The following is a 12500-nucleotide window of genomic DNA, read 5'->3' on the forward strand; positions in this document are numbered from 1 at the left end:
TGGAAATATCAGTTTACAAACCCAATGGCTTAGAAACCGAAAGCTTAACATCCGCACGCTGTCTTCAACATACCCATTCTTAACGGTCGCGGATTTCCAACGGCCGTGTCTCTGAAAGACTCTATCAGGCACGCCACTATTAGCCGCAGCGGATGCTCCTCCGGACCGGAACGAGTGAGTCCCGTAGACCTGAGGATCTGTGCACTTAATATGATTGGCTGATGTAACTGTCCGATTTCAGGTATCCGATTACAGCCAACTGTCCGAAAAAAAAGTAGGAAAAAGCGATTAAAAAAAAGGAAAAAGTGATTTTAAAAAAAGGAAAAAGCGATTAAAACACGCATCCAAGTTAAATAACGCATCCGTTAAAATAACAAACGGTTTAGTGCCCGAGGAAAGAATTTGTGGAGTAACTTCTTCCGCTAAGTGTAAGCTATTACTGGTACTCTGTTTTGTCGTTGTCGTTCTCTTTCGCTCTCCTTTCGTTTCTGTTGTAGTCATAGGTCCTCTAGGCATCATGAAACCTTATCTAAACAAATTAAAAATAAACGCTCAGCTTTAAGTTTATATCCCTCCGATGCTTGACTTGAAAAACTGCGTAGCCACCAGTGTGGATCCACAGATATCATGATATGTCAAACTGGATTGAAACCAGCGATTAATGCAGACAGAAAACATTTTCCAAACCGTTTTCCATCTGAACACGAAAAGCGTTGACTATTTAAGAACTATAGTTGACGTAGTATGGCCGTGTCGTGCCACAGAAAGCGCGCGAAAAATGAAGCCTTGTTTATGTCTAGGTGAGTTAACATGGGTTGAGCCTGCAATCCAATCGAAAACCAGTACCTGGGCAGCGTTCAACTTACAAAAAAAGCTGACCTCGGTAAGCTTAAAGCTTGAGCCCGCGATATGGTCACGTGATACTGGTCAGCAGATACCTTGTTTTGACAAGTGTCAATTGATCATGACATAGATGTCCAATATCAAATATATATGGTGCAAACTAGCGTGATACTGGTCACATTGCCATACAGGGAAGGGTGGACGTACGCACGGACGGTCGATGACGACATGGCTATAAAACCAAAATTTCTCGCATCGATGGGTACCATATTTTCTAAATAGGCCATTTCCGAGGTCATGTCTGCCTCCTCTTCAAAGTGAGTCTAAGTGCGAAGTTTTTCTTATGAAAATTAGTTTTCATTCATATGTAAAGTAGAACTAATTACCATCACAAAAACTTCGCACTTAGACTCGCTTTGAAGAGGAGGCAGACATGAACTCGGAAATGGCCTATTATGGTTCTCCGCGCGGAGCTCCGCTATTAAATATTCAAAATCACACCTCATACGATACGACACTGCCAAATGTCAACGAGGCGAGATTTGGTTCGCAGAATTTAAGTAATCTGGTGATGGTGGAAACTACCAAACCTGGTCCTACACCGCCCAAACTGAATAACACCCAATTGCATCTTTTTAAACCCTCGTTTGCTTGTCAAAACGGATCCAACAAGTGGATTAAGCACCGATTTACTCAGTAACAGAATCGATATAATTATGCATCGAATCCGAGACCTGGTTAATAGCAGAGTTTTATCCCATCTGGTATGTCCTGACGATTATTGCCATCTTAGAAAAGATCGTGAAAACCAGCGCGCTGGTCACGGAGGAGTCGCTCTTATCTGTAGGAACAATTGGAAGCTCAAACGTCTTGAATTTTATAATGACTTTGTGTGCCTTTGGAGTGAAGTGTTTACCATCAATTCTAAATATTTAATCACCGTGAGACTGCAATTTATCATCCGCCTGATTCAGTCTACGCGGAATCTGACCTACTGCTTCACCTGACGCAGACTTGTGAGCTTATGTCCTTGTGTAGGCCCAATCCATTAGTAGGGCTAACGCTCAAATGATTTATATGGGTAGAAAACAACACTTCACATTACCCTACAATAGTTTTGGGTCACCGACGGCAACCGAATGTGAACTATGTCCATTTTTAAAATTTTGTAAGAAACAGATCATGTTGTAATAATTTTTTCATCTACCCGTAGACTTTATAACTGTTCACACTTAGGAACTCATTAAACTGATCATGGCATAAGCATGCCGAAACATGTCTTTTAAAAAAGTTGTCTGTTTCTTACAGTATTTATCATACTTGCTACTATTGCGACCTTTTAAAACTTTCCTGACACTGTCACATTTGTGTTACTCACTTACTTTAACTCTCATAGAAACAATTGTTTATGAGACTCTGGGAGAGGAAACTGTCCTGGCATACAAAATGTTCATTTCTTTCAAGCTCCCTATTGGATAGTGATTGTAATCCAGCCGTCTCCCCCGGTCTAGTATCCAATATTTACACAAGTTGAGACAAGAACGACTTTGGTTCGTCAAACTTGCACAGATCAGTTAAGTCAGGGACTGTCTCCTGCTTCTTGTGTTCCCTCCCTCCCCAATCGTATACCGAGCCGTCTGCTAATTGTTTTAGTATCACCCAACTAGTCGGACAGAAAAGGCAATAAAGTTAGCAAATGCAAGTTGAAAATATATATATTTGGGAATAAAACGAAACAAAGCATCACGCTTTTCGCTACTCGAGGACTATTACTAACAGTCCTCTAGTAGCGTAGCCAATCAAAATGCAGCAGTTGCATTAGTCCACTAGTTAGGTGATACTAATATCCGCTATTACACAAGTTGAGACAAGAGCGACAAGAAAACACTTTGCTTCGTCAAACTTGCACACATCACTTAAGTCAGGGTCTGTCTCCTGCTTCTTGTGTTTGTTCCCTTCCCAATCATACGGAGGCGTCTGCTCAGTGCAATCAACTATCTTCAGTAAAGTAAACGTTTACATGTTATGCCAAGATCTTTTGCAAGCTTCTCGACAGTTTGCACATTTTTCCATTCCACTTTGCGTCCATCCTCTTTCATCTCGAGACCAACTGCCCTATAATGACGTCCTAAAACTTGAAGACAATAATCTAACTTATTATCCGAGCAAGGATTTGGTCGAACAGTTTTTACATATTGGAGATCATGATGCAACAGATCTAAGTTGTCACTCAACGAAAACTTATGTTTCGAACAAATATCAGGCGTATTTCCCGATGCTTCGTGCGACAAGCAGTAACTAGTCAAAATATGAGAAGACAAAAACTCTCCGTAAGGAACATGGAAGGTCGCTTGAGGCTGAAGTATCTTCCACGTGCTGTGCTCCAATAGTAGCCCCAGATGGAAACTTTTTGTTGAACTGCGTTAAATCAGAACATATCTTTATATTCCAGTCATATCGATCTCTTTCAAAAAACCAAGCATAACTCAGTATGATACTAACTGGGGAGAGCTGGTTTTTATCGTGATAAAACAACTTGAAGGCTTCTTCAAAGGTAGTTAAATTCCAGTGCTTCATAATGTCTTCCCTGCAGCGTGCAAAGGTATCTCGATAGAAGTACACTGGGAAAAAGGACATGAAATCAGCCACATACGGTAATCCTAACGCCCTCTCTGACGTTCTCCCCCACTCCTTTACCCAACTGAATTGGAAACTACAGTCCCAACCCAGGACCCTTAATTTTGAACCGTTCAATATCAAGGAGTTTGTCACAGGTGTGATGAATGCGACATCACTATCCATCCAAGCTATGATTGAATCGTTTGTGTACAAATCAAAACAGAAACTACTCCAAAGTTGACGATTGTAGCCTGGACTTCTTGCCAAGCCAGGATTTTTCAATATACTTTTGTCATTCGGTAGTGGCTCGAAGAATACTTCCAGCTTGTACTCTGGAAAGTGCTCCCGGGTGTGTCTAGTAACAATTTCTCCAAACTCGTGATCCATTTCTGATTCTTCGTCAAGCACAATAACCGTCTTCCCATACGATGGTGGCCAAACGAGAACAGTGGTCCTGAAGAGATCACAATAGTAATGCGCTTTATGCTCCAAAACTTTGCCTGGCATTCTTAAGAGTAATGTTATCTGTTGGTGTGTTTCAACGGTACTGCTATCTGTTAATGTGGCTGTTGTGCCAGTACGCGAGTCAAAAACCACAAAAGTAAAGTAAAGAATAAAAGAAGAAACAATAAAACATCCAAGGAGAAATAGATTATATCTTCTCGCCATGGTCACCTGCATAATGAAAAGGAAAAACAATACCTGGGTTAATCCGAAGTTTTGTCGAAATGACCACTGACTGGCTTACGAACAGCGTTTCGCCGTCCTCAAGATAGCATTGCATCTATTCGTGCTACCTTTTCAATACGCAACTGATTCTATTACATTCGTACTTCACCGCCTTTTTTCAAGTTATATTTACATAATGTTATTCACAAATATCATCGCAATAAGCCATTTCCAAGTTCATGTCTGCCTTCTCTTCAAAGTGAGTCTAAGTGCGAGCTTTTTCTTATGAAAATTAGTTTTCATTCATATGTAAAGTAGAACTAATTACCATCACAAAAACTTCGCACTTAGACTCGCTTTGAAGAGGAGGCAGGCTTAAACTCGGAAATGGCCTATTCACTCTGACATTTTGAATTTGGCAATACTGTCATAGGGACGGCGAAACGTTGTTCCTTATTAATTTTGAAATGAAAAAGGAAAGGAGCTTTATTTAAGTGTCCAGTCTTCTACCGCTGGTGCACTTTTCGGCATTTTCGAGTTCATGTCTGCTTCCTCTTCAAACCGGGTCTAAGTACGAAGTTTTTCTTATGAAAACAAGATGCCAAGTAAGCTTTCACGTGGGATGCAGTGATAAATGCAAGAAACAGGAAGCGGCTACAATTAAAATTTCGGCACGCAATGCGTACGTGTGGTATTGCAGTAACACAGCGCTGTATCGTGTCAACTGAGCTGCATTTTGTCTTCCAGGAGATTTAAGTTATCTTTACGTAATATGTAGCTCTAAAAGTACGCGTTGTTATATAGCACGATATTGTTTTAGTACCGTATATCATTCTAGTGCATGGTAGATTTCTCAGGTAAATAGCCCCGTGAGAAGACATGTGGTTACAAGTAAAATACTAAATCCCAGAAAGATTGAAGAAAATAAAAGAGAATCGAGAAACAATGGCTTCGAGGCTGTCATCTTGATCAAATTCAAGTGCCTTACAACTTCTTTTTCACTACAAGTTTGAGCGTGCACTCTACGCTTCTGGTAGCTTTGTAACACAAAACTTCACTGAAGTTAAGCCCTGTAGGTCAGGGTTAGTATTTAGATGGCTGACCTCGAAAATGTTATTTTAACGCTCAAAAATGCGAACCAAGCCAGGTACAGATTTTGCTAGCGTGCTTTATGCAAAACAGATATTGATGCAAAAGTAAATAAATATCGATACACCGTTTTTAGGATGAGAAGAAGAGGTTTTCAGGAAGTGTTGATCGAGAATAAAATATTTTGCCAACAGCAACAAACTTTGAGATATGAAAAGAACTTAAATTTTGAACCGAGAGTATAAAAAGTTACCATCAGCGAAAAACATTTTGGGAGATTTTTGCTACGTTCAATTTTTCTATTGTACTTTTAGGCTGAACAAGTACATCGCAAAATCGAAAGTGACATCGAATTCAGCTGGCACCGTGATCAAGTTACCTCGCATGTTTACTCGCGAAACAAAGGATACCTCTGTGTCATGGTTTTTGTTATTGTTGTGAAATGTGCGAATTCAACACAAAGATCACAATAGCTTAATACCTTAAGGTTGTTGACCATTTTTTCTGCAAAGTCAAAAATTCACTCTCCTAGGCGAGGTCATTTATCACCAGGTAATTCCATCGTTTTGGAAATAGCAGCTGCTTTATTATTCATCAGCGTCACAAATTCATGCCGATTTTGGAGCTCATTTTGTTGAAACTCCAGCTCGCTTCCAGCAGACCTGTTTATGTCCGTCAGTTATGCACACGCTACGGGCCTACTTGCCACCACGGTCTTACAACCACGCACTCTTACAAACCCGTTGACACATTGTGTAGTACACTTAGAAAGTGCACCACCACAAAAATTAGAGTCTGTCACAAAATTCCTTGGAACAGTACACGAATATACAGACCTGAAGCTTTCGCGGCTCACTCTCCCCTCACAATGTTGTTTACAAGTGAGTTTCTGAGCTCATTTGGCGAAACAGCATTGTGGGAGGGCAGAATGTAAATGTAAATAAATGCTTTGTTTATAGTGGAAGTGCAATTAGCTATCAAGCTAGTTCACAGGCACCCCACTTTTAATAATTTGTAAGAAACATAATTGAGAACCCCAACTGGGAGGAGGCAACCAGTTGGTTATTTACAAAGCGTGGTAGACTTGAATCCGGGACAACAGGAAACAAATCCAAACCAGAAGTCAGAACGGCATTTGAAACCGGATCAGCCACATGCAAACCCAACACCCTAACAACTGGACCACTAGTGAAAACCAGATTAGATGGGAAATGCTTTCAGTACTATTGGCAAAGAATGTTTGAAGATGAATAATAAATGAATAAATTCTTCGAGTGAGGCCTTGAGCTGCTTATGAACACTTTAACCCAAACTTTCGCCAATCTCCAGCATCATCAGGGAGGGAATAACAAATATATTACAGAACAGAAGGCATCAACTTAAGGATTATGCGCATACTTCATTTTGCATTTCCAGTTTGTATAATTTCGTCTAATTCACATAAACAAGTAACGGCTAGGTTTAATATTAACAAATACAGAAAATAATCCGTATATGAGATCCCAGGGAATAAAACAGGAATCACTGGAACTCCTAAGAGCGTAATATTCAGTTAAAGAGATACATTGATTAATTTCATTAATACTAAAGAAAAAAGTCGGCTTCTGAACTGGAATGAAGAAATGTTACTCATGGTCAGTATTCAAGGTTAGCATTATACAGTGCTATGCACCTACAAACGACGCAGAGGAGACCAAGAAAGAGGAGTTCTATTCCGTATTACAGGATCTGATTGATAAGGAAAGAGAGAAAAACATTACCATCGTCATGGGGGACTTCAATGCTAAAATAGGATCTGATAACACTAGTTATAAAGGGGTTATGGCAAAGCATGGTCTGGGTGAAATGAATGAAAATGGGGAGCTGTTTGCTGACTTGTGTGCATTGAATCAACTAGTTATAGGAGGTAGCGTTTTTCCACACAAGAGGGCACACAAAGCTACGTGGGTATCACCAGACCATACTACGGAAAACCAGATCGACCACCTTTGTATCAGTAAGAAAATCAGGAGATCTTTACAAGACGTCGGAGTCAAAGGGGAGCAGAGGTGGCATCTGACCATCACCTTGTTGTAGCCACCTTGAAACTGTGCCTTAAACGGCATGGCCAACCTACTGGTCCCAGGACGCGTTACAATGTGGACTTGCTAAGGGACAGAAAGATGAGAGACAAGTTCCAGGCAAATATGTCAAACAAGTTCCAGGTGTTGCAGGATTTATATGATGCAGAGGGAGTCACTGATATTGAGACGGAGTGGACAAGAGCAAAGAAGGTCTGTGAAGAAACCATCGGTAAGAAGAAATCCACACACAAAGACAAGGAAGTGCGGAGAAGTGTTAGGAGGGACAAGAAGGTTTATATAGGCAGTCTGGCTAAGGCAGCGGAGGAAGCAGCTGCAAAGAGAAATATAAAAGATCTATATAGCTACCCAAGAAGGCTGGCAGGAAAGCATCAGCGTGTACAGAACTCGGTGAAGGACAAATCAGGGAAGCCTTTGACTACAGCAGAAGAATAACTTAAGCGCTGGGTGGAGCACTTTGGAGAGTTACTAAATCAACCTTCCCCTGTAAGCACCGCAGATATTCCACCATCAGACACTACTCTTCCCTTGAATTGCAATAAACCAAGTAAGTCAGAGATTAGCTATCCAGGCATTGAAGGACGGTAAAGCAGCGGGGCGCGATGGGGTTCCTGCCGAGACCATGAAGGGAGATTTATCAACATCAGTAGATATCCTCCATAGGCTCTTTGCTAGGATTTGGGAAGAAGAGAGCATGCCTTAAGAGTGGCGGGAAGGTATCATTGTCAAAGTTCCTAAGAAAGGAGACCTTGGAGATAGCAATAACCATAGGGGTATTATGCTACTATCTGTTCCGGGCAATGTATTAAACAGAATACTTCTGGTTAGGATGAGGACTGCAGTGGACATCCTGCTTAGAGACCAGCAAGCAGGCTTTAGGAAAGACCGTTCATGCATAGATCAAATATGTACCCTATGTGTGATTATAGAGCAATAATTGGAATGGAATTCGTCCCTATATGTCAACTTTGTGGACTATGAGAAGGTGTTTGATAGTGTAGATCGTGAGACTCTTTGGAAGCTCTTGCGCTTTTATGGCATCCCAGAGAAGTTTGTTACATTGATTAAGTCTAGCTATGAAGGTTTTACTTGTCGGGTAGCCCATGAGGGTCAGCTTTCAGACTCATTCGAAGTGAGGACAGGGGCGCGACAAGGTTGTCTGCTATCACAATTTCTATTTCTACTGGCCATTGACTGGATAATGACATCGGTAACCAAAGCAGGGAACAACGGAATACAGTGGACCCCATGGGAGCAGTTGGACGATCTGGATTATGCGGATGACCTTGCCCTGCTCTCACACAACCATCTACAAATACAGGGAAAAACTTTAAGGCTAACAGAGGAATCGGTTAAACTGGGTCTGGAGGATTAACAAGGTGAAGACTAAAGTATTAAGGATTAACACCAGAAGTGAGGTACCTGTTGTGGTCGAAGGGCAGGGGTTGGATAATGTCAAAGAATTATCATATCTCAGGAGTGTTGTAGTCACACTTGGAGGTACGGACAAGGATGCACTTACAAGGATTGGAAAGGCTACAGCAGTGTTTATCATGTTGAAGAAGGTATGGGCATCGAAAGAGCTATCTCTGAGAACCAAACTTCGCATATTTAGATCAAATGTGAAGACTGTTCTGCTCTACGGATCAGAAACCTGGAGAACAACGAAGAGGATACAAAGTAGACTACAGAGTTTTGTTAATAGCTGTCTCAGAAGAATTCTTGGCTTTTGCTGGAATGATAAGGTAACCAACAAGCAGCTGTGGGAACGGGCGGAAGAAGAGCTAATTACGCTACAAGTAAAAAGGAGGAAGTGGGGCTGGATAGGCCACACTGTACGGAAGCCAGCGAATAACACCACGCGGAATGATCTTTCATGGAATCCCCAGGGGAAGAGGAAAGGAGGGCGCCCTAGAAACAGTTGGAGGAGAGATTTGGAATGTGAGGTTAAGGGCATCGGGCTGAACTGGACAGAACTTGGTAGGTCGGCCAAGAACTGGATGCGGTGGAGGAAACTCATCCATGGCCTATGCTCCGCAGGGGGCGAAGGGCTTAAGTAAGTCAGTAAGTATTCAATATTGAACCAACTACACGGCTTGTGTAAATTTAAACAAATAAGAGCAAAGAATGTTAAATGAAGCGCTCTATATTCATAGAATCCGTCCGTTGAAACTTTGCATTATTTTTTTATTGTTTATTCACTGATATTATTTCTACCATAAACCAAATTAAAAATATAAGACAAACATTGCAACATAGTATGATTCGAGTGGAATCATTCAAATTGACTGAAGATAGTGCCAAAAATATTTTACTTCAAAGACCAACTTCAAGTATCAGGTACAAGGGTAGCCTCCCAGGCAGACACTCTTAGGGCTTTGTGTGGAGGGAGGAACATGTGACGCAGCCCTATGGGTGTCTTCGTGGGAGGTTAGTGCAATGGCGGCGCTACAGGTGGTCGGCCTCGCTAATTGCGTCGGCGAGATCATTTAAGTAGAAAGACAAGAGTCTGAGACCCAGTAGGGAACCCTGTGGAATTCCACAGTTGCCTGGCTTTGATTCTGATTTAAACCCACTAACGACAGGGAACTGTTTCCTGTCACAAGGGTAGTTTCTCAGCCAGTTTAACGCAGGGAAGATAAAACCCATTGTCAAGTAAAGCTATGATCCTCGCAGTTATGGACGCAATTTTAGCAATTGCGTAGAGAAGCCTGAAAAAAACAAAAAGGACTTCAACGGGGCTTGAATCCGTCACCTCGCGATACCAGTGAGACGCTTTAACCAACTCAGCTACGAATCCACTGAGTTTGGGAGCCGGTCATTTGTGGGTTCTAATTTTTCCGTGAGGAATTAAACAACGAACAAAATGATACATGAAATGATTCATTTACTGAACTGCGGATATGAAATCAAGTGAAGCTATGATCTTCGCAGTTATGAACGCAATTTTAGCTTTAACTGTTCTAGACACAATTCTTAAGAAAATCTAAGAGTGCAAACTGTCCTGGCATACGAAATGTTCATTTCTTTAAGGCATTTCCTGATTTAAGCTCCCTCTTGTATAGTAATTGTAATCCAGCGGTCTCCCCAGGTCTAGTATCCAATATTACACAAGTTGAGACAAGAGCGACAAGAAAACACTTTGCTTCGTCAAACTTGCACACATCAGTTAAGTCAGTAAACTAAAGGTTTACATGTTATGCCAAGATCTTTTGCAAGCTTCTCGACAGTTTGTACGTTTTTCCATTTCACTTTGCGTCCATCCTCTTTCATCTCGAGACCAACTGCCTTATAATGACGTCCTAAAACTTGAAGACAATAATCTAACTTGTTATCCGAGCAAGGATTTGGTCGAATAGTTTTTACATATTGGAGATCATGATGCAACAGATCTAAGTTGTCACTCAACGAAAATTTATGTTTCGAACAAATATCAGGCGTATTTCCCGATGCTTCGTGCGACAAGCAGTAACTAATCAAAATATGAGAAGACAAAAACTCTCCGTAAGGAACATGGAAGGTCGCTTGAGGCTGGGACAAAGTATCTTCCACGTGCTCTGCTCCAATAGTAGCCCCAGATGGAAACTTTTTGTTGAACTGCGTTAAATCAGAACATATCTTTATATTCCAGTCATATCGATCTCTTTCAAAAAACCAAGCATAACTCAGTATGATACTAACTGGGGAGAGCAGGTTTTTATCGTGATAAAACAACTTGAAGGCTTCTTCAAACGTAGTTACATTCCAGTGCTTCATAATGTGTTTCCTGCAGCGCTTAAAGGTATCTCGATAGAAGTACACTGGGAAAAAGGACATGAAATCAGCCACATACGGTAATCCTAACGCCCTCTCTGACGTTATCGCCCACTCTTTTACCCAACTTAAGTGGAAACTACAGTCCCAACCCAGAACCCTTAATTTTGAACCGCTAAATATCAAGGAGTTTGTCACAGGTGTGATGAATGCGACATCACTATCCATCCAAGCTATGATTGGATCGTTTGTGTACAAATCAAAAAAGAAACTACTCCAAAGTTGACGATTGTAGCCTGGACTTCTTGGCAAGGCAGGATTTTCCAATATACTCTTGTCATTCGGTAGTGGCTCGAAGAATACGTCCAGCTTGTACTCTGGAAAGTGCTCCCGGGTGTGTCTAGTAACAATTTCTCCAAACTCGTGATCCATTTCTGATTCTTCGTCAAGCACAACAACCGTCTTCCCATACGATGGTGGCCAAAAGAGAACAGTGGTCCTGAAGAGATCACAATAGTAACGCGCTTTATGCTTCAAAACTTTGCCTGGCATTCTTAAGAGTAATGTTATCCGTTGGTGTGTTTCAACGGTACTGCTATCTGTTAATGTGGCTGTTGATACTTCCACTGTTGTGCCAGGACGGGAGTCAAAAACCACAAAAGTAAAATAAAGAACAAAAGAAGCAACAATAAAACATCCAAGGAGAAATAGATGACATCTTCGCTGTGTTCCCATGCCCTCTATTTGCGTTATCGCCATAGGTGAAAGTTTCATATCCTTTCCTCTCGCCAGGGTCACCTGTACAATGAAAAGGAAAAACAATAACTGGGTTAATCAGAAGTTTTGCCGAAATGATCACTGACTGGCTTTTCATTCTTGAGAGTTGTTGTACATTTTCCCAAACGACAAAAGAATGAAGGGCTTGGTTTCCATAGAAACAGTGGTGTTGCGTCGGCGGAAGAGTGAAACACGAAGATTCGGTTTTATCAAACGAAAAGGAAAAGAGACGATTTAGATGAACATTTTAGAATAAAAAAGGAAAAGAACTCTATTAAGTGTCTGGTCGTTCCAGCGCTGGAGCACTAACTGGGGACAAATTCAACTGAAATAAAAAATTAACGCAAATCAAGTCAAGTGATGGTTTTTGAGGAGAGGGAAGAACCGGAGTACCCTGGAAAAAACCTCTTGTTGCAGAGTAGAGAACCAGTGAACTCAACCCACATGTTATGATATGACGCCGAGTCTAGGAATCGGAGCCGAATCACTATGGTGGGAGGCGAGTGAAACTAGCGAAATTAATAACGAACAGCGTTTCGCTGATAGCATTGCATCAATTCGTGGCAAACTTTTGAATACGTAACTGATTCTATTACATTCGTAAATACTTTGCCGCCTTTTTTCAATTATATTTACATCATCTTATTCACAAATATCGTTGCAATTGAC

General features: G+C 41.3%; 3 protein-coding genes across 5 annotated transcripts in view; 1 reads left to right on the plus strand and 2 right to left on the minus strand.

The window, feature by feature from the left end:
• Positions 1 to 2352: 2352 nt before the first annotated feature.
• Positions 2353 to 4118, minus strand: LOC137980346 (uncharacterized). The gene has a single exon (XM_068827761.1). The coding sequence runs from the start codon at positions 3967 to 3969 to the stop codon at positions 3142 to 3144; it is 828 nt and encodes a 275-aa protein (XP_068683862.1). The 5' UTR covers positions 3970 to 4118; the 3' UTR covers positions 2353 to 3141.
• A 2716-nt stretch (positions 4119 to 6834) lies between these two features.
• On the plus strand, positions 6835 to 7296 carry LOC137980765 (craniofacial development protein 2-like). Its single transcript, XM_068828193.1, has one exon. It carries the CDS (start codon positions 6835 to 6837, stop codon positions 7294 to 7296), a length of 462 nt encoding a protein of 153 aa, XP_068684294.1.
• Positions 7297 to 9478: 2182 nt separating this feature from the next.
• The window catches only part of LOC137979577 (uncharacterized), a 12469-nt gene continuing 9447 nt past the window's right edge, over positions 9479 to 12500 (minus strand). For 2 of the 3 annotated variants that reach the window (XM_068826865.1, XM_068826866.1), the window contains one exon: positions 9485 to 11852. In XM_068826865.1, the coding sequence (XP_068682966.1) occupies positions 10476 to 11828 (1353 nt within the window). In that variant the 5' untranslated portion in view covers positions 11829 to 11852 and the 3' untranslated portion in view covers positions 9485 to 10475. Of the gene's footprint in view, positions 11853 to 12500 lie in introns of all 3 variants that reach the window. The other variant, XM_068826867.1, reaches the window with a different exon arrangement.

The sequence above is a fragment of the Montipora foliosa genome, chromosome 12 (assembly GCF_036669935.1).
Source record: "Montipora foliosa isolate CH-2021 chromosome 12, ASM3666993v2, whole genome shotgun sequence".
Taxonomy (NCBI): domain Eukaryota; kingdom Metazoa; phylum Cnidaria; class Anthozoa; order Scleractinia; family Acroporidae; genus Montipora; species Montipora foliosa.

Excerpts from the sequence above, each read along its gene's own strand:
- LOC137980346 (XM_068827761.1), bottom strand. The coding sequence starts at position 3,969 with ATGCCAGGCAAAGTTTTGGAGCATAAAGCGCATTACTATTGTGATCTC.
- LOC137980765 (XM_068828193.1), top strand. The coding sequence starts at position 6,835 with ATGAAGAAATGTTACTCATGGTCAGTATTCAAGGTTAGCATTATACAG.